Source organism: Xyrauchen texanus, chromosome 40 (assembly GCF_025860055.1).
Source record: "Xyrauchen texanus isolate HMW12.3.18 chromosome 40, RBS_HiC_50CHRs, whole genome shotgun sequence".
NCBI lineage: Eukaryota > Metazoa > Chordata > Actinopteri > Cypriniformes > Catostomidae > Xyrauchen > Xyrauchen texanus.
Window position 1 is genome coordinate 8,807,987 of NC_068315.1, and position 21,936 is coordinate 8,829,922.

The following is a 21,936-nucleotide window of genomic DNA, read 5'->3' on the forward strand; positions in this document are numbered from 1 at the left end:
CTAAGGCATGTTCACGCAGATGAGTAGGGACCCTGGGCATCTTTGTTTTGGTGTTTTTCAGAGTCAGTAGAAAGGTCTCTTTAGTGTCCTAAGTCTTATAACTGTAATTGCCTACCATCTGTAATCTGTTAGTCTTAATGACCGTTAAGGTACATGTTCATTCATTGTTTATGGTTAACTGAACAAGAATGGAAAATATTGTTTAAACACTTTACAATAAAGATCTGTAATTTTTTACAAAATTATCTTTAAAATACAATGTCCTGAAAAAGGCCCATTTCTTAGTTTATATATATTAAAACTAAAGTAAAACTACAAATATTTAATCCAAAGATAACAGAGAATTAAAAGATGGCCATATAAGTTGAAAAAGAACCATGTGACATGAACAATTTGTATAATTATTATTTACTAGAAGTCAGGTAAGTCCTGTTGATTACACAGTTAAATAACTTTTTAGTGAAATAAAAAATATATAGATTTATAATATTAAATCCTACCAAATGAACATTTAAGAGTGCTTAACATAAATACTTGAGACTTGAGAGTTATCCAGATAAGTTAATCTTCTCATCAACATTGTTATTTCATACTTCAGTTACAGTTTTGACATTGTGGACATTCAAAAACTTATTTCCTTCACATTTCAATAAAAAATCTGATCATATTCAAAGCCTAGGTTACTCTGCAAAATATCAGCTACAAGACAAGTTACCAACAAATAGTAAGTGTCCTTAATGGTACTTCCTCCAGCATTCTTTCTCTGTAAAACAGCACAGAAAAAACTCATTAAAATAATTTGAAGACAAATTTAAATTATACACGGCATTATGGAAAACAATCTTTTTTAAATATGAAATCTTAGGCTACTAAGATGTGGGAAACTCCATATATAACACAGGACACAGTAGCCAGCAAACAACATGGATATCACCGATTCCTCCTCTACGAACATCAATATACTTCCTGTAGTAACACTGACAACCTGATCACATCAAGCCAAGAAAAGGCATAGATGTGGATATGTTTAACAAAATTATTTGTAAGTAATTAAAGACGAAACTAAACCACAGGATTCAAGTTTGTGTCTGGCGTCATAATATTCTCAAATTCAAAATAAATTTGTCACTAAAATAAGCATAATTTGTGCTTCATATAGTATATACAAAGCCTTATTATGACTGATTGCCTATGTCTAAGTATTAATCTTCAGCATTTGTAATGGTATGGGAGTTAAAGGGACAGTTCAACCAAAAATGTTAAATCTCTCATCCTTTACCAGCCCCAACCAATAGGTGGCAGAATGTGAATGTCACTTCCACACCAGAAGGTGTAAGAGAAAATGAAAGTGTAGATCTACAGTATATATATATATATATATATATATATATATATATATATATATATATATATATATAAAAAAAGGACTTAAATATCAATCTGTTTCTCAACCACAGCTATCATATCGCATAAGAAGATATGGATTTAACAACTGGAGTCGTATGGATTATTTTATACTGCCTTTAAGGCCTTCAAAGTTCTGGTCAACATTCACTTGCATTGTGAGGACCAACATAGCAGAAATAGTATTTTTAAAATATGTGTGTTCTGCAAAAGAATGTAAGTCATGCACATCTGGGGTGGCATGAGGGTGAGTAAATGATTAGAATTTCCATTTTTGGGTGAACTCTCCCTTTTAAGGAACAAACCTGGAATTCGAACGCCAAGCCAGGCACCGAGTTCATTCAATTTGACATCCCTAAGTTTCCAGTCCACTAGAGGTACTAAAATGAACAAAGGAATAGTTTACAATTTAGTTATAATTTCAAGATGTATTAAGTCTTTCTACCTGGATTGCAATGAAAAAAAATTCCAATAAATTTGACCTACATTGCAACTTGAATGTGATGAGAACTGGTTTATGGAACCACAATTAGGACCACTTGGGAAAGAATTAATGAAAAATGATAAAACAAAGGATGGAATTAGGTGGGAAACAGTTTCACATAATATTTCCTTACCTCCAATGGACCAATGGCCCTTCCCAGTCAAGCTGAAGTGTAGCTCATTCACAATCAGCCTGAAATCCTAGACACTCAGGACTGTTCATGACAGTTTAAGGTAACAAAATGTAAACCTAAGATAATGGAATGTGGTTTACACATGATTTAGTTAAAGGGTACTAAACCCTAAACCAACTTTTTTTAGTTAATGATCTGTAAGCATGGGGATTTATTAGTACTGGTCATTGATTCAAGTAATATTTTTGACATTTGTGTATAAAGTGTTTTAATTCTACAATATATGGTGTAAAAACGTCTGAGTGCTGCCCTCTTCAGGTTGAACGGTGGCTACTGCAGTTGAATTTTCCTATTGGCTGTTGCGGTACTTCGTGACGTAAGCGGTGACAGCTCACCACGCCAGATTCATGTACATACATCTGCCCACTTTTCCTGCATTTTCAAATATTTCTAGTGGGTGGAGTCAGACTCTGAGCAGGTGTTTAGTTACCCTTTAAAAATAGGCAGGTTTTTAAAATATCACTTCCTTTGTGTTACAGCAATAGACCTAAATAAACTGCCAAGGATGTTCTCAGAACGTATACTAGCTTGCCTACTGAAAATAAATACATTCACAAGTCATTCAAAGTTCCAAAACAGATACGAGTGTAAAGTGATTCCTCCTTTAAAGGTATTGTCTGTTTACGTCAAAGTATATTAGGTTAAGAGGTGACGACATATTTTAATCACATAAATCATGCAATACCTTCACTATGGGGTGATGGCACAGAGAACTGATTAAGTAGCTTCCAAAAGGTACTGAAGAGAACAGAATTCTGTTGTATGAGGCCACTATCTCTGGACTCCATGCTAGACTTCTTACACCTTGCGATCTTGAACTTAGTACATCTTCTACAGGTTGGTGAATGGAGGTTACAGGGGAAGAGAGTAAGGGTGGAGGGCCAACATTGGTAGCTGCTGTTTCAAGCTTGTTTAATTGTTGCAAATTGGCAGGAATTTCTTTGGTCTCAAAAGCAGAAACCTTTGGTGTTTCTATAATGGGATAAGGCAATGACACATTATTAGATCTTCTAAAATACAAACGGTCTTTGATGTGCTCCCACACAGAAGTCTTGGATTTAAAGAAAGGCTGAGCTTTTTGCTCTTTTACTCTTGACAGCAGAGCAGAAACCTTGCTTGGGCTGTTTGAAAGACTTACTATCTCCCCCAAGATGTTAACTTCTTTTTTGAGTTTTCATTTTTCATATTGCAAACTCCATTCATCTGGGAGGCTTGTGTTTTTGAAAATGGATGGCACAAGTACAGTGGCTTTGTTCCTACTTTTGGTGATAGACCACTGCTCTGATAACATTGTCACTTTTAGCTCATTTTTTGCCATAAGTAGTGAGATGCTCCCTGAGTTGGTTCTTTGGAGATATTGTGAAAGATTTGATCTCTTTCATGCTCAGATAATGAGGTAGGGTGTGTTCACTTCTGTGAGACTGGAATTAGCAGTTGCAGTCTTTCAATTTCCTTCTGTCGTTTAGTGAGCCATTTACTTTTAGGCCTCTCTGTGTTTAGAGCTTCAGCTGATGTGACTTCTACCTCTGCAGTTGCTTTAGGACTGTTTGCATTGTGAATTGGCTTCTTATTTATACCCAATCTATCTTCTTATCCTGCTATAGGAAGTCTGTTTCTCATCAACAATGTCCTTAATTCTTTCTGTTGTTCCTGTGTTTTCATGGCTCTTCTGTTTGGGAGTGGCCGCACCAAGTTCTTTGTGTGTTTCAGTGTTTTTTGGGTGGTTGTGAAACTGGTGCCATTTTGTAGTGAAGGTGAGATTTCAGCTTTTTGAAGGGTTTTCCACAATGTGGACATTCTTCTGAATGAGAATGAAAGATTTCAGATATTACAGGGCTGGATCAATCAAGGTCACTTGTAACTCAGCAATTTTACACTAATTTTCTCAGAAGATCTTTTAGAACCCATGAAATGGCTCGACAAGTGCAGTTTTCTTTCCCGTGTTGACATATTTCCTATGCATCTCGATCAGCCTTTAGTTTACCACAGCCATGAACCATGATTTGCATCTTGTTGGTGTGTTGGGGAGGGACATTTTCATTAGAGAGCATTTTATTGGACAAAACTCTGGACTCACACATTGGTGCAAGATAATTCATCATTAAAGGGGTCATGATATAAGGAATAAATTTTTCCTTGTTCTTTTAACATATAAAGAGGCCATTGTACTGTAAAAAAAACATCCTATATGTTTCAGAACTCAAAACTTCCTTCTCACTGCATAAAATGTGATAAAGCGCATGATGTAACCGTTACATCCATTATCATGACAAAAGTTAATATAACAGTTAAGAAGACACATATTATAAAATAATAACCACATAATATTTTTTTGTATTAATCTGCAACAGTCATTTAATTTATGGGTTATAAGTCTATAGAAATATTAATTTAAATGTATAACAATACATTTTTTTATAAGTATACACATGAATGTATTATATAAATGTATATATATATATATATATATATATATATATATATATATATATATATATATATATATATGGATGCAAGTTTATATATTGTGAGGGTGAGTAGCCTAAATAATTACAGAATATCATAACCCCCCAAGGACAAACAATGGACATTTTAAATGTTTATTATCTGATGCCTCTGAGTTAATAGACATGGACTAAAATGGCCACAAAACACCCATTTTGATTTCACTGGGACTATAAGAAAGCATTTAACAGTTTAGAATCTCAACATTATAATCATGTACGGGTGTTCTATAAAGGTTCTCCATGATGTCATAATAATGCATTGCAGGAATCTTACGCTTTTAAAACACAGGAAGGGTGAAAAAGCCATAAGATACTAATACGACGTACTCTGATGAACGAATCAGATATTTGAATGTTCTATTAACTACACTCATATTTTATTATTTCACTGCAGTCTTTCAGTGCAAAAGAGATCAATCTACTCTGATGTCTTTATGTCATTATTAATTTAAGGTCTGAGTAGTTGACAACCTTTCTAATGCAACCCTGCATAATACACATCAAAATAAACGAAAAGACATCTCAAGTGCATTTTAACCAATACGTTTAGCGCACGTATGAAGGTTGCCATTTGTCACGATGAGTCAAAAGCACTAAAGTGGCAGATCCTTGAGCATGCGATGGATCGCAAGAAACCATGCTGGATTATTTTGAGTTCGAAAGACCCCTTAGCTGCCTTTACGAAATGCCTGTGCATAAATACTTAACGTTTACAAACACCCCATCGGCTATAATCAATTAGGCAATTTCATTCTAACAGTTTAGAGCTATATACAGTTAATAGATAGCACGTCAGAAGCTATTTAATTCATATAAGCGAACATAACGTTCGAAGTTTACGCCACTCGGTAATAATTAAGGAAATAATTAATATTTTGTTTTAAATAATTTGATGTCTGTTTATTTTTTTCTATTAATAAATGCCTATTTAAAAAAACAAATCACCACCCCAACGGCCTTAAAAATGCTGAAAAATACTCAAAAATTACAAATTTTATGACAAAAATGGTTTAATATGATAGGGCCAACCCTTATAATCTTTTATTTACTGATTGATCGATTTCTTTTGTTTTGTTATTTAATTTGTACGTCTATTTATGTTGTTACAATTTGATCTCGGTCTAATGACGTACGTTTTAATGGATATTTTCGTTTGTGTTATGTTGTGGCAGAGTTTGATTCTAATAATAATAACAATACAAAAATACTGAGACATCAGACGCGCCTAGAATTCGCTACATTTAGTTCAAAAACCAAAAAGTGAACATTACGTTCGAATTTAACGTCACTTGCGCAAATGCACGCGTGATGCGTCCAATGTGACGTCATAAAGACAGCAACAGATGGTAGAGTGAGAGAAAGAGAGAAAGCTTGAGATCAGCGGCATGGATACATTGTAACTTCGAAAAATGACTGAACTCAAGACCAAACAAGCACCCGGCGTCTGTAACTAGAGAGAGGTAGAGTTATTTACGACCCTTTTCACATATATACTGCATTTTATTTTGTTCATATGACTGAGATTATTTTGTAGCAAGAACAGTTCGTCGTTAGGAGGAAGTAAAGTGAAGTGAACTACACAGAAAAGCGGTATGCTATCTGTCTCTCTGCTTGTCTTTATGAAAGCACCATCGCTGTTTGTTCAAATGAACATTAACATCGGGTTGGCATCGATTGTGACACATGATGATGTGCAAATGATACACGTTGTCAAATTCATATCAGACCTTTATATGTATATGTGGTGCTGCTGTTGAAGCTGCCTTCCCTCTTTACCGTCCTTTGTCACTCGTATCGTATGCAGACCATTCCTCAGGAATAGTATAGCATAAGGATATTTACACACAAAGCACTAAGTCGCACGAATGTAACGCTAATTGTTATTATCGTATTATTTAAGATTTATTAGAAGGTCTAAATATTAGTATTGTGCTTGTTGCACACCAGCACTGTCATGTAGACATACCTGCAGTTTCTCTTCATAGGCAGATCGGAAGAATATTTTCCACGTGATCCTCACAATGGACAACATTTGGCATTTTGCTCATTATTAGGGAGAATTCTGGGCAGATACTCTCATTTTGCTGAAAGAGAGCCTGGTGGTCTGCTTCTGGTGTTGGAAGAGGTCGTGATTGCCCTTATTTTGCTGCCAAATGCACAGACACGAGATGCTGACAGAAAGCAGGTAACAGCAACACTTATATTTGCATATTGTGCTTTTTTAAAAACCTTATTTGTGTGCAATCGTGTTTGTTTAATGTGGCAATATGCTTAAGTCGTGCTCTGTGAACATCAATGCTACTGGCTGTTGTCAGTATATGCAGATCTGCTGTAGTACTTCATGACTGGTGGTTATTTTAAGATTGTCTTTTATAGGACTGATCCACTTGACTGCTATATCTGTGAAACCAGTCTGTGCTCTTTACCAGCTCTTGTACTGGTGACATTTTTATTCCTTAAATCTGAGTCATAAGCCTGCAGTGGATATATTGATGACTAATGTTTGCAATCAAGTCTGCAGTGCCCCAATGCTCATGGAAAGGTTATGATCAGTGCTATATTTACTAAAGCTGCCTGCATGATTGCAGATTATCATCTAGAATATTCTTATCCAGCTCAAACTGGCCAGGTTGTGTAATAATATTATAATAATATGTGTGCTACTCCATGCTTGTTGGATATACTTTGTGCTGTTGGACCAGCAAAGGAAGCATTATGTTGATATCTCTGTCAACAGAAAACGCAGACGCAACTGTGATGCTGAGGAGCTCCAGGTCTTGCCACAGGCAAAGAGGTCTGGAGGTTATTCCTTCCTACCTGAGGTTGGACGTGATGTCTGGGACTCTGAGGTAAGAGGGCACAACAGTTGGCCAAGAGCCTTCTGTCACTCAAGAACAGTCCACGGAAACACTTCGATTCTAGAGCTTATTTCATACTAGAATCTGTGGTAGAATGTAAAGGGTCCATTCACACATTGATTGTTTTCCATTTTGTGTGCTTTAAAAAAAAAAAAAACATTGGTCTGTGTACATAGAAGGCAGATGGATGATGTCTTTGGCCTTTTTGTCACATCTTGCTCCTTAAGCAATGCATTTTTTAAGTGCAATGTCAGTAGTACATTTTGAATCACAGCGCAGCCTAGCAATATTGGTTTTGACATAATGGACCAATCTGATATATCTAGGGGCAGAACAAACATTGAGAGTTTATTAAATGGTGGCTCATGCTTTTTAAAAGTGGAGAAGCACAAACTATATATTCCAGGTTCAATACAAGTTAAGCTCAATCGACAGCATTTGTGGCATAAAGAAAGAAAGAAGGAAAATATTTGGGTTACAGTGAATAGCCAATCTGTAAACATAAAATGTTTTGTTCTAAAAGTATTGCCACAGGACATCAGCAATATGCATGTTAACATGATTTTAATGTGGCAAACACTTCCTAATCATATTTGTGTAGATCTATATCCAGTTTAAAAAATGTGTTGCCATGACAACGTAAACCCGAAAACAACTGTAAAAAAACAATGATTTAAACAACTTTACAACTCAAATAATACACAAGTTTTAACATAAGAATTAATGTACAGTAAGTGCTTTTATAAAATTAAAAGCTTCACGTTTCTGCCTTTTTAAACCCTCCAAAAATTGGCCCCATTCACTACCATTGTAAATGCCTCACCGTAACCTTGATTTTTGCTTTTTTAAAGAAAAGGAGGGATGAGCCAAAATATTTTTTTTTGTGTCAATTGAGTGTAACTTGTATTGAGTTCGGAATATTTCTTTAAAACAATCGCCATTGATATGCATAAAGAATGTTGTACGAGAGTGAACGCACCTATAAACCTGCCTTCTGCTCAGTTCTGTTGCACTCCGTCTACCTGTTTGTGCAAGAACAGTTCAGTGGATGCCTACATCAGAGTGCATTGCAGTTAAAGGTATACTTTTGGTTGCATCACTTTGTCCTATATGGTTTTGAGATAAAATCATCCCTATTGAAGTCAAAGGATTTGCAGCATTCTCTGACAACTTATTGTCTTTTCATTGTCTATCAAAAGTCTTCCAGTAGTGACAGCAGTGGCATCAGCAGTCCAGAGCAGATGGCAGGAGCCAGCTCCATCATCCAGGGCACTGACCAAAGAAGACTCCATGTTTCCCAGGGTTCCTGCAGCCCTCTTGCCCCCATCCAATCAGCAGAAGATCCAGCCATCTCCTTGCGCCAAAACAATGTCTCGTACGATAACATCAACCGCGTCTTGAGAGAGGCCCACTTCAATAGCCTGCAAAGTCGTGGTCAACAAGGGCCAACGTGATTGGCGATGACTCTTCCAACACCCATTGTTGGAGCAGTGTAAAGGGGACCTTTGAGACGTACATTATGGGCCACTTTAAGGCCTGGCACAAATAGAGACCCTCTAAATACATGTGTTTTTTCTACAAGCACTTTTTCATGTTCCTAGTGTTCATGTGGGGCTCTACGTCACGTGTGGACCATGAACTTCACATAGGTGCTATGTAAAAGAAATATCTTGAAAAACAGCATATTCTTTTAAGATTGTGAGCTCCCCTTTACTTAACAAATAAATAAATAAAAACACATGGTGCTACTCAGCTAATGGTGCAGTCATGAAAAGTCATTCTTTGACTCTATAAGATCAATGCATTTAGCTGTTTTGCCACTCTTTGTCAGTTAAGGAATAGAAATCTGTTAATTTCCTTTATTTGAGAGCTGAGTTGAAACTAAACCATGTGTTCATATTTTCAGCCCTGCTTTGGAAGTGTTTAGTCATTCCAGTTAGATTACCTATGCTGTTGTCATGTGTTTACATAAGTTCTGGTTTGGTTTTCAATGGAATTTGGACTTTTTTTGGGAAGCTTTTGGGGCTTGATGATTGGTTGCATATCTAAAACTCAGGTTTAGTGGTGTTCTCTCTGCGTGCCATTAAGTGGGGATGTTGTAGCTATGGTTTAGACTTCAAACAAGGAACCAGGTGCCAGATCTTTAGAAATTGCTAATCGGGTAGTCTTTACAATGACAATTATGAAACAAACATTTTAGCACGTGATTTGGTAGAAAGAGGGATTTGGACTATTCTGAAATTCATGAATGCATGCTGGACTCAGGTCTATTAATAATCTATATAAGGAAGTGCAATTGAAGGTTAAAGCAATTGAAAAATGAAAATGCTGCAAAATGAAAGCAAAACATTATAGGAAAGATCCTGACTTAGTCTTCAACTTTTAGAATTGGTTAGAGCTTGAAATATACTGGTTTAGTTCGGTCACTGGGTTCCCTGTAATTCGAGGATGTGTTTTCTATGGGCAGACCATAGGAATGCCCTAAAATTAGCCTGCACCTTATCACGTCAAAGCAAAGTCCTAAGAAATATTTTACCATTATATCTATACAACCTAATTTTGCTGTTTTTTAAAAAAATTTGTATGCATTGTTTGACCAAAATACAATGGCTTACAACATTTTGGAATGGTATAGCTTACAGTTGTAATGTAGTGCTCTTAAACTTAGTTTGCACGAATGTAATCCAGTTCTTTTTAGATGCACGAGTCTAGAAGTGTTTCAGTTTCAGCGCAGTTAAAACAGGTTGTATGAGGACAATTAGGTCTTGTCTGAGCCATTCTCGAGAAGGCAATATAATTGTATAAAACAAACTGATATTACCTTCAACTTGTCCATGCACACTACCATTCAACCCAGGCACTGTGCTTTATATGTAAGACAATTAGCTTTTGATGATAATTATCTCCGCTATCACCATTCTGTTTTGTATGTAGGACTGTACATAACACATAGCTAGCAAATATAAAATATTTAAATCATTATTTTATTAACTGTTCCTCTATTGTAAATGCAAATAAAAGGTTGTTTTTTAATATACGTTCTCTCTGTGTGTGTGTGTGTGTGTGTGTGTGTGCATGTACATTCCTGCTAATAGCTGTTTCATTGTTTATTGAAACCTGTCTTTTTGACACATGGCTTTTGTTGCAATGAGTTAAACACCCATCTATCAGATTTAAATACTATAACATTTCCACTCAAGACAGTTGAGCATACACATATATGCACATAAGTTAGAAATGTAAAGTTTTGGTAAGATGCATTTCAGTCAAACTCTGTGTGTATTAATGTTTGTTCAAATGTTTACTATAGAGATAGGAGACTGGAAGACAGAAGTGCTTTTAGTGAGGAAAATGTGTTGTGCAAATTCCAAGAGTAATAACCATTGCGAGAACATTCGCATTGAACACCACAACGGCAAAAGCATCCTGAGTTGTTTCTCTCTCGTATCTTAAATCAAAATGACTTTGAAGAATTACAAATAGTACACAGTTAGCGAATGTAATTACTACTGTGAATCATTAGCATCATTTGCACAGTGCATAGAGTAAACTGCAATTGTAATTCATGCTTAAAGGAATAGTTCACCCAAAAAAAAATTGGCATTCCATCATCACTTATGAATTTCTTTATTCTGTTGAACACAAAAGGAGGGACTGACAGGCTCAGTCATGATTTACAGTCATTGCATCTGTTTTCATTCAATGAAAGTGAATGGTGACTGAGGCTGTCAGTCTTCCTAACAAATCCTTTTGTGTTCCACATTGTTTAAAAGAAAGTCATACTCGGTTGGAACAACACAAAGGTGAGTAAATAATTTTTTCAAGAGAATAAAATAGTTTTTTCTCAGGTCAGCACACAACGTTATATTTGATTAAAGGAATATTCCGGGTTCAGTGATAAGCACAATCGACAGCATTTTTGGTAGAGGAAGACAGTTGCTTTTTGGAACTATGGTTATCAGCAAAAATCTATAGCGTTAGTTGCAGATATTTACTTTTTTTGTTTTCATCATTTCAAAATATGAGTCCTCTGTGTGTTTTTCAAGCTTGTTTACACTTAAAAGTTCCACGCTATGCACCAAATCAAAAAAAATTTCAGTTGAACAATAAACTGCATATGGGATTTCATTTATTTAGGACTCTTTGTCTTGCCCATCTTAGTAAGGGAAAAACTACTAAATGTTTTTGATATTCTGTAAATCAATCGGCCGATTAAATGGTTAGCGACCTTTCCCACCACCTTAGTTAGTGGTATCAGCAAAATACTATCGGTCTAATTTGTGAACATAATGTTCAGTAACACAAAAATGTATATTTGTCCTTCCTTTTCTTAAAAAATAAAATAAAAGCAAAAATCGAGGTTACAGTGAGGCACTTACAATGAAAGTGAATGGGACCAATTTTGAGGGTTTTAAGGCAGAAATATGAAGCTTATAATTTTATTAAAGCACATATTAATTCTTCTGTTAAAACTTGTGTATTATATTATGAGCCGTAATTGTTTAAATCATTGTTTTTATTGTTGTTTTAGGGTTAAAGGGATCACATCATAATGGCAAAATTGTAAAATTGGATCTAACTTTACACAGAAAAGGTTAGCAGGGTTAGCAAATGTATATCACACTAAGCTCATGTTAACATGTATAATATTTGTCTTGTGGCTCTACTTTTGAAACCGTGAGTATTTTAACATTTCCGGATTGACCCTATTCACTTCCATTGTGTCTCATTATAACCAAGATTTTGTATTTATTTTTAAAGCAGGAGGAACAAGTCTAAATTCATTTTTGTGGTAATCAACATCATGCCACAAATGCTGTTGATAGAGCTTAACCTCTATTGAACCCAGAATATTCCTTTAAACCCTTTTTTTATTTCTAAATGGAAGTTGGCATCAGAGATTAAGGAAGGAGAAGGCCGACACTTGCTCACTGCAATGCTCAGGTTCACTAGCAGTAGATGTGTGTGACCCTGCAGTTCTCTTATAGCTTTTCTCAATCAAACAGTCTGTGTCTGTAGTGGCCTCCACGCCTCTATGGCCATCTGGCTCGACAAGAACAGGTTCAACCAAACATACAGGTTTGCTTCTGTTCACAAGCTCCATTCCACTGAAGAGAGACAGTCTTGGAGGTTCTGGGACTCTGGAGCTGTCCGTGGGTCTGTTTTCCTCCTCTGCTTGTTCCCTTTTAATATGAGGTGGCCTTTCTGATTGGATTATAGAGGTTGCTGTTTCTACTAATGTTTCTGGAAGGATGGTGGTCAAAGATTCAGTGGGCTGGTGTGAGAGTGAAGACCGGGATGACGCTGGACCCCCAGCACAGTCACACCTGGGACTCGTGACCCAACCAAGCAAGGCCTCAAACTGCCTTAGGAGCTAGTTAAACAAAAATAACCAGTTAGATGCATATTATTGCAGTTATCTATTTATAAATGCACTGGAACATTATCTGTGTTGCAGAACAACTCCAATAATAATTATTCACACATGCCATCATCATTTGAATGCTTACATTTGATAGTAAATCAAACAACTCCATACTCAAACAATTAAAGGAATATTCCAGGTTCAACACAAGTTAAGCTCTATCAACAGCATTTGTGACAATGTTAATTACCACAAATATTTATTCTGAATGGCACCTTCTTTAAAAAAAAAAAAGCAAAAATCGAGGTTACAGTGAGGTACTTACAATGGAAGTGAATATGGCCGATTTTTTGGAGGGTTTAAAAAAGGCAGAACTGTGAAGCTTATAATTTATAAAAATTTAATTTAATTTAAAAATAATTTTTACAGTTATTTTAGGGTTTTACACTTTGTTGACATTACATCGTCATGGAAACGAAGTTGTAAAATTGGCTATAATTTTACACAGAAAAGGTTAGCAAGTGATTTTATCACACTACAGTCATGTTACATGAATATTGTTAACATCTTTTGGTTATACTTTTGAAATAGTGAGTATTTTAACATTCATAAATTGGCCCCCATTCACACCCACTGTAATGGTTTAAAAGGAGGGCCAAGTCAAAATTTATTTTTGTGGTAATCAATATTATGCCAGAGATGCTGTTGATTGAGTGTAACTTGTATTGAACCCGAAATATTTTTTTTAACATTAACCAAGATTAGCAGATGCTGAAAGAGTATTGCTCTTTGTTAGTTCATGTTAAATAATGTATTTAACTAATGTTAACAAATACAACCTTTTTGTGAACTTTTACTAAATTTTCTATCAATAATTTTCGGTACTGAATAAAATCTACATCTATTTCCTTCAAGTTTCAAAAACCTTTTCTAAGTTTGTCACGATGCATTCTAAAACTTCCTTATTCACAAAGCATACATGCCATTTTGACTAAAACCAGGTTTGACTGTGATGCTTAATAATGCTGCCTTGATGGGCTTTGGAACAAAGCTATTAGAGCTTCATTCTGTACCCCTATGAATGTGTCATCTAAAGAGAGTGTTAAATAGCACTTTTTGTGTGTTCTTATGTTTCTATTTAGTAAATACTAGCTATTAAAGAACCTACTGCCTTCTACTAACTCAAACTAGGTTTGTGACCCGGTACCTTGGTTGCCTTGTTGGCGACAGGCCCTCTGGTTCCTTCACTAAGCTTTGCAAGGCGTTTGTGTGTGATATTAAATATATGGTCTAGAGAGAGAAAGTCTGAAGACATCAGGCAGGCTAGAGCACACAACGCCCTCTGTAGGAAGGAAATAGAAATTGGTTTTGTGCTTTCAATATCAGAACCAACTTAATCAAGTACCTAAAATAAAAGGTTCATATGAAAGTTCTTACACAAGTAAAAGACACTTTATTTAAAATAATATTCTCAGCCAAAATGATAACAGGAGACTTTACCATTTGGATGAGATGGGTGTGATCCTGGAGTTTGCGAGAGAGAAGTTCAACGACTACCTCACAGTTGAGAGTGGAACATCTGAAAGCAGACAATTATTTGTCTATGACAGTATTGAGAAATGGAATGTATAAACTTTAATGTGAAATACTTATAAGCAAACTTACTAACTTACTCTTTGATGAAGTGCTGGCTCTCCTCCCTGGTTAGGAAGACTTTGGAGCCACTGGTCAAACTGTTGATAAGTGCCATCTCCTGACCACAGTCTCCCAACTGCATGGCCTCAACACTGATAGAAAAGAACACAATATCTCATAATGGGATAATCTCACAAAATTTGTCAAGAATATGTTCGGGTCCAATTTAAAGGAATAGTTCACCTAAAAATGAAAATTCTCTCATCATTTACTCACCATCCCAGATGTGGTTGAATTTATCTCTTCTGCTGAACACAATCAAAGATTTTTAGAAGAATATTTCAGCTCTGTAGGTCCTCACAATGCAAGTGAATGGTGACCAAAAATGGAAGCTCCAAAAAGCACATAAAGACAGCATACAAGTAATCCATACACCTTCAGTAGTTTAGTCTATATCTACAGAACATATAAGTAATATGATAGGTGTGGGTGAGAAACAGATCAATATTTAAGTCCCTTTTTACGGTCAATCTCCACGTTAACTTATACATTCTGAAAGTGAAAGTGGAGATTTAAAGTAAAAAAGGATTTAAATGTTGACCTGATCCTCACCCACACCTATCATGTTGCTTCTGAAGACATGGATTTAACCACTGGAGTTATATGGATTACTTTTATGCTGCCTTTATGTGCTTTTAAACCTTTAAATGACAATACCACCATTCACTTGCATTGATCTAAAGATCTTCTAAAAATCTTCATGAGAATTTTCATTTTTGGGTGAACTCTCATTTTAACTCCAAAAATTAAACGTAATAAATACAAATTATGTTTTGTTTAAAGAAAAATAAGCCTTTTTTAGAACCATTATTATTAATAATATTCTTTGCATTGTGACATTACTTTCATTACAATAAATTACTGTAATGTGATAAACACTGTAATGCAATAGCACATTATTTGTATTGATATTTGCTACCTGGAATTTATTTTGTGCCCTTATGTATTTTGTTTTCTTATATAAAACATGAAGTGTGTCAGCCATTTATGCAATAGTTCAATAGGATCAAGGAATTAAAATTGTCACTGTGACGAGCAGGAGGGTGTGGCCAGGTCGTGATGGAGCACGACAAGCGCTGAATCAGCCGATCAGTGGGAGAGTGCAATAAAGGGCTGCCGGAGACGCCGGTTCGAGAGAGAGACGCACACGGCCGTGCTGCATGTCTGTCTGTGTTTATGTTTTATGTTGTTTTCAGTTAATTTTTATCATTAAAGTTTATGTTGACTATTCAGCCAGTTCCCACCTCCTCCTTGCCCAACTTTACCTGTTACAGTCACAACCTTGTCTAAAAAACTAGACAATCCAAGAAAAGGATCAAGAATTTCAAATGTTAGATGCCAGATAAAAAAACAATGGAATTCATAACAGGGGCATTTTTTTACCCCAAATTTTAAATACATGTGGCATTTTTTGTCACCTTTTCCCTGGTTAATTCCTGACCCTTTTTCATAATGCAAAAAATAATATGGGTGCTAAACATAGGTATTATTTGCATTATGCAAAATATTTTCTTTAGGTTAAATATGCCCCAGACCAGTAGATGTAGAATCTCAGTTTATGAATACACAAATCACACTGTACACTATCTATGCTGCAGATTTAATACTGGAAATGAAAAGCTACCATTACATTTCCTGTAAGCTATGCAATTACCAGGCATTATTGACCTCAAACACTTGTGAAAGCAATGCCGAGTGGCGACTTCCATCTAAAGCACAAACATCTTGCAGCAGTGTAAGGCAGCCTGACTCTTACCGCTCAGATAGGTCACCGCTCTCCCGACTTGCCCCTGAGTGGCTGCCCGAGCCACCCGACTTACTGCTTCTGCCCACTGAGGCCTGGCTGACTGGAGCATTCTCCTGGGAGGAGTTGTGCCCACTGTCTGTTTCCTCCCAGCCTCCACCAGCCTGCCCTGGAGACCTGTAAGATGCTGTAACAAAAATGAAAATTCATTCACTGTCAATATTTAGTCACCCTCATGCCATCCAAAACCCATATTGCTTTCTTTCTTCCGTGAAAATTATAAAAAAAATTTTAAAGAATCTTCATGTAGCTGTTAAAGGAATAGTTCACCCAAAAATGAAAATTCTCTCATAATTTACTCACACTCATGCCATCCCAGATGTGTATGACTTTCTTCTTCTGAAGACAAACCGATTTTTAGGATATTTCAGCTCTGTAGGTCCATGAAATGCAAGTGAATGGTGACCAAAATGGACTATAAAGCTCCAAAAAGCACATATTGGCAGCTTAAAAGTAATCCATATGATTCCATTGGTTAAATCAATGTCTTTTGAAGCGATCCAATTGGTTTTGGATGAGAACAGGCCAAAATATTACCCCTTTTTCACTATAAACTTCACATCAGCAGTCTGCTTGACGATAATGATTTCAAGCTTGATTACACTTTCTATAGTGCCATCTGGTGCTCTACACATGTGTCAAGCACTAGGAAGTGTAACTGAGCTTGAAATCATGATTGTGCCAAGAGACTGCAATGGCAAGATGTACAGTGAAAAATGTGTTACATTTTGGTTTGTTCTCAACCAAAACTGATTGGATCGCTTCAGAAGACATGGATTAAACCATAGAGTCTTATGAATTACTTTTATGCTGCCTTTATGTGCTCTTTAGTACGTCAAAGTTTTGATCACCATTCACTTGCATTGCATAGACCAACAGAGCAGATATATACTTAAAAACAAAAACATTAATTTGTGTTCTGCAGAAGAAATAATATGGTGGCATGGGGGTAAGTAAATGAAGTGAACTTTCCCTTTAAGCTCTAAAAATGACAAAAACTATCAAAGTCATACAATAGATTTGGATAAGAAACAGACTGAAATTTATGACGGTATTCATCTTTAGTGAGTTGTTATCTCGAGCCGCTGCAATCAGATCATTGACCTGTCTGAAGATTCTTCAAAATATAGATTTTTTAGTTCCAAAGAAGGAAAGGAGTCCACATGTTTACACTGTTACTTTAAAATGCACTTTTGTGTCATGGCTGGACCTGCTTTTAAACCTTACACGACTGATTTCTGCTTGGCTCACCTCTGTGGCTATGCGATTGGATGTTGAAGGCACATGCTGGCATTGCCATCTCCACAGTAGCAGAGGGCGCCACCACAGCATGGTAGTGGTTGTCATGAAGACGGATTCCAGGATGCTCTATTGGGGGAAGGACAGCATTGGCCACCACCTCGGCAGCTTTCTGAATCTTGTCCAACAGACTCCCTCCACCTTAACGAAGGAGGGAAACATTGCATGAAATAATTGCATGACTAATAATGAAGTCATAGTGGTTATCTCAGGATTTGGATGAATTAAATTCAAGGGACAGTTCACTCAGAAATAATGCCGTCATCATTTTTTCACCCATATGACTTTTCAGTCATCTGTGGGAAACAAAAGGAGATGTTAGGCAGAATGTTAGCCACAGTCACCAATCACATAACATCGAAAAGATGCAATGAATGTGAATGGTGACTGAGGCTAACATTCCGCCTATCATCTCCTATTGTGACCCACAGAAGACAGTCACATGGGTTTGAAAGAACATGGTAAATGGTCTGCACTTATATAGCGCCTTTTTAACCTTAACAGTATTCAAAGCGCTTTACATTGTGACTCTTTCACCCATTCACACACAACATTCATACACCATTGGCAGCAGAGATGCCATGCAAGGTGCTCGCCTGACATTGGGAGCAACTTGGGGTTCAGTGTCTTGCCCAAGGACACTTCGGCATGTGGAGTCACGAACCACCAACCCTGCGATTGGTGGCCGACCGCTCTACCAACTGAGCCACAGTAGCATGTTTAGTATAAATAAATAATAAATAACTGCTTCTTACTGGACTCCTTCCTTCCTGGGCTGTATCCGAACCCCTGCATGCCAGACCTGTGTGACTCTGAGCCCATTCCTGCAAACAAAAGGCTTTAAATGCACAAGTGTGTATAGTAGAAACAAGATAGAATCAGAGATGTGCAATATGGGCATGTCTACATACTGTATAGTAGCTTCAGTACATTACTGCATGTGATACAACAATGTAGCAATTTGCAGCAGAATCTTAACAAACTGTACTATATCTATATCAACATTACAAAGACACAAAGAGTATATGCATGAAACATATAGGCCTACTATAATTCATTGACACAAAAGTTCTATATTAAAAACATGCTAAATGGAGATGTTTGTATGGAGGTATAAACTAAATCCCCTTCACTTACCCATGGATGTTGTTACTGTTTTGCATGGAGAGAGTGCCGAATCTGAGGACATGATTTCATTAAAGAGAAGGCTAGCCAACTCCTGTATTGAAACAAAAGCTGTAAACTCAATATGAAAATTCACAAACATAATTGCATAAATGACATATTGCATATTTTTTATACAAAAGGTGCATCCATTTGTAGCATACATTCTAAAATAAAACCATTCCTATATATAACATACATTATAAAATAGCATGTATTCTTTGACGGTTTTAAATGGTCAATCATAATGATTTTGTCAATCACAGGATGACTGCACAGAGATTATTTTACCTGAGCCAAGCTTCTGACTTTCTGAAAGGGAGCATTCCCATGGATGGGGTCTGGGGGGCCACTGTAAACTAAAAGAGACAAAACGTCCACTTGAAGAAGAGGACAATTTCTAGACAGGAGTTATTAACTGAAACATTATGGAATGATCTTAGCATGATGCAATTACACAGTTTCTTTCAAATTAGAATTAAAAAATGTGTTTGTCTTTTCTTTTAGAATGGATTAGGCCATATTGTGAATTGTTCGGACCTCCTTACCAATTACTTCTTGTATAAAAGTAGCATTCCGCCGAAGCTCTGTGAGGAAGTGAGGGGGTCCATGGTTACATAAATGCAGAAGGATCTTCAGGACCTTGGACAAGGTTAAAGAGGCACAATAATCTTTTAAAACATTCAATAACACAGAGCTTCAGCATGTCAAACATGACTAAGATGCTTGTGCGATCTTACTCACAACTTACTGATTGCTGAGAGTTCATAAATCACCCCTTGTTGAATCAACAACCTTGAAGTAACCACCCCATCTCACCTTGAGTTTGACGTGGCAGGACTCCACCTGCAGTCGCTCCAAGAGGTACTCCAGAAGACACTGGCAGCAGCCCACTGACTCATGGGAAATTTCTTAGGTTACATTAAGAGTCAAGGTAAACATCACAGAACATCCATTATTATGTTCTACTCTAGACTAGCGGTTATACTTGGGAAAGGATACTGCCGATTTCCTCAAAGAGATAACCGGGACAGGGCGATTCGTCATCTGCTGTTGCCCGCATGAGTGTGGGCACCTGAGATAGAAGCATCGAAAGAGCATCCATGATTTATAACAGGGTTAGTACACCTGGAGTAACCTGGGGTTAAGCGGTGGTGTTCATGGATCAAACCTTGTAGGTTTCGAACCAACAACAGTGTTCACCACATTACTGCTAACTGATCACCCTTACAACTTAACTGGATCTCATATTTAGAAAGAACAGACACACACACACACACATATATATATATATATATAGTTTTTTTTTTTTTTAAACAGGATCCTTTAACAAAAAAGTACTGTGATGGTATCAGCTGGTAATAGTATGGTTATTTTGTCAATTATATAAAGATTGCCATATTCATATGCCATGGTATTTATATGGGACTCAAAGGTACTTCAAAGAGTACCATAATAGTAGTACAACCATAGTACAAAAGCACTACCATGGTACAATTCCATAATACCTTGGTACTGCCATGGTACATGCTATGATACTGATATGATATAAACTATGATTTTAACAATGCATATGTGTGAAAACCATAGTTACACATCTCAAAACCATGGTACTGTAATAATACATGTCTACAAACCATGGTACAGTCATGGTTCTTGTCTAAAAACCATTGTATTGCCATGGTATATGTCCCAAAATCATGGTACATGTCCCAAAACCATGGTACTGCCATGGTACATCTCCCAAAACCATGGTATTGTTATGGTTCATGCCCCAAAACCATGGTACTGTTATGATACATGCCCCAAAACCATAGTACTGTTATGGTACATGCCCCAAACCCATGGTACTGTTATGGTACATGCCCCAAAACCATGGTACTGTTATGGTACATGCCCCAAAACCATGGTACTGTTATGGTACATGTCCTAAAACCACGGTACTGTTATGGTACATGTCCTAAAACCACGGTACTGTTATGGTACATGTCCTATAACCACGGTACTGTTATGGTACATGTCCTAAAACCACGGTACTGTTATGGTACATGTCCTAAAACCACAGTACTGTTATGGTACATGTCCTAAAACCACGGTACTGTTATGGTACATGTCCTAAAACCATGGTACTGTTATGGTACATGTCCTAAAACCATGGTACTGTTATGGTACATGCCGTAAAACCATGGTACTGTTATGGTACATGTCCTAAAACCATGGTACTGCCATGGCACAGGTCCCAAAACTATGATACTGCCATGGCACATGACCCAAAACTATGATACTGCAATGGCACAGGTCCCAAAACAATAGTATTTCCATGGTACGTGTCTAAAAACTATGGTATTGCTATGGTACATGTCCAAAAATCATGGTATTGCCAAGGTGCATGCCTGAAAACCTTGGTACCACCATGGTACTTTTTGAATGTTATTTGATAGTGTATATAAACCAATATAAATCATATACAGAGAAACTGTTAATTTAACCACTGCCTGCTAATAAACAATATGGAAACCAAGAGCTGAAATGACACTATTTTACAAGCTGTCACAGATACGTACTTTTTGCAGGAAAACCAACCGTTCCAGTAATGTAGCCATGATTAAACAATCTGTGTTTTTTCGCCTGTCTATGTACCATTGCTAACAGGGCGGATGACCGTCCGGGTCCTGCCTGCCCCAAAATATCTACACAAAACACACAGACCTCTGCTTAGCTTCTCCACTCCGGTTTGACGTCAAACGTATAATGGTGTTGGTCTTTGACTGTATTTGACTGCTGTTTAAAACGAAAGTGACTCGGGAACACACATAACATTCGATCTTTGATTAAACTACATACAGCTACGCATTCAAATTATTAATAAAAAACGATCTCGTGACATTGAACTACATAAAAACAGTACGCGATTGAATTGAAAGGTGTTTTAGCCAATAGGACGTACTCATGAACAACACGTGACTAAATAGGGAAGTTAATTCAAAGTGGAAGTTCTCTTCTGAAAATGTCTTAGAAATTAGTTCTGCGTTTCTATTGGCTCTTCACCACAAGTAGCGTAAGAAAAAAAAAAGAGAAAGACAACCAATCAGTGCTTTTAGTTTCCAGACGTACGCATAGATTGGCCAATCACTTGTCAAGGGGCGGTTTGCATATGTTATTT

The 21,936-nt window shown here is 36.7% G+C and overlaps 2 protein-coding genes across 6 annotated transcripts; one reads left to right on the forward strand and one right to left on the reverse strand.

The window, feature by feature from the left end:
* The first annotated feature begins 5,918 nt into the window (after positions 1 to 5,918).
* Positions 5,919 to 9,149, forward strand: LOC127633465 (protein FAM104A-like). Of its 4 annotated transcripts, none has more exons than XM_052112590.1 (4): positions 5,919 to 6,048; positions 6,643 to 6,773; positions 7,326 to 7,437; positions 8,646 to 9,149. In XM_052112590.1, the coding sequence occupies exons 2-4, from the start codon at positions 6,742 to 6,744 to the stop codon at positions 8,898 to 8,900; spliced, it is 399 nt and encodes a 132-aa protein (XP_051968550.1). In that variant the 5' UTR covers positions 5,919 to 6,048; positions 6,643 to 6,741; the 3' UTR covers positions 8,901 to 9,149. The 4 variants fall into 4 exon arrangements, with proteins under 4 accessions (XP_051968550.1, XP_051968549.1, XP_051968548.1 ...); XM_052112589.1 differs by having other exon boundaries at positions 5,944 to 6,048; positions 6,574 to 6,773; XM_052112588.1 differs by lacking the exons at positions 5,919 to 6,048; positions 6,643 to 6,773 and adding an exon at positions 7,007 to 7,130.
* Positions 9,150 to 9,157: 8 nt separating this feature from the next.
* Positions 9,158 to 21,501, reverse strand: LOC127633456 (AP-4 complex accessory subunit Tepsin-like). 2 transcript variants are annotated; one of them, XM_052112574.1, is made up of 13 exons: positions 21,338 to 21,501; positions 19,762 to 19,848; positions 19,593 to 19,670; positions 19,322 to 19,415; positions 19,065 to 19,132; positions 18,747 to 18,828; positions 18,365 to 18,433; positions 17,562 to 17,750; positions 16,263 to 16,437; positions 14,485 to 14,598; positions 14,312 to 14,390; positions 14,019 to 14,153; positions 9,158 to 12,820 (listed from the first exon to the last, which is right to left on the reverse strand). In XM_052112574.1, exons 1-13 carry the CDS (start codon positions 21,374 to 21,376, stop codon positions 12,341 to 12,343), a joined length of 1,689 nt encoding a protein of 562 aa, XP_051968534.1. In that variant the 5' UTR covers positions 21,377 to 21,501; the 3' UTR covers positions 9,158 to 12,340. The 2 variants fall into 2 exon arrangements, with proteins under 2 accessions (XP_051968534.1, XP_051968533.1); XM_052112573.1 differs by having other exon boundaries at positions 19,593 to 19,684; positions 19,776 to 19,848; positions 21,338 to 21,500.
* Between the last annotated feature and the right edge of the window lie 435 nt (positions 21,502 to 21,936).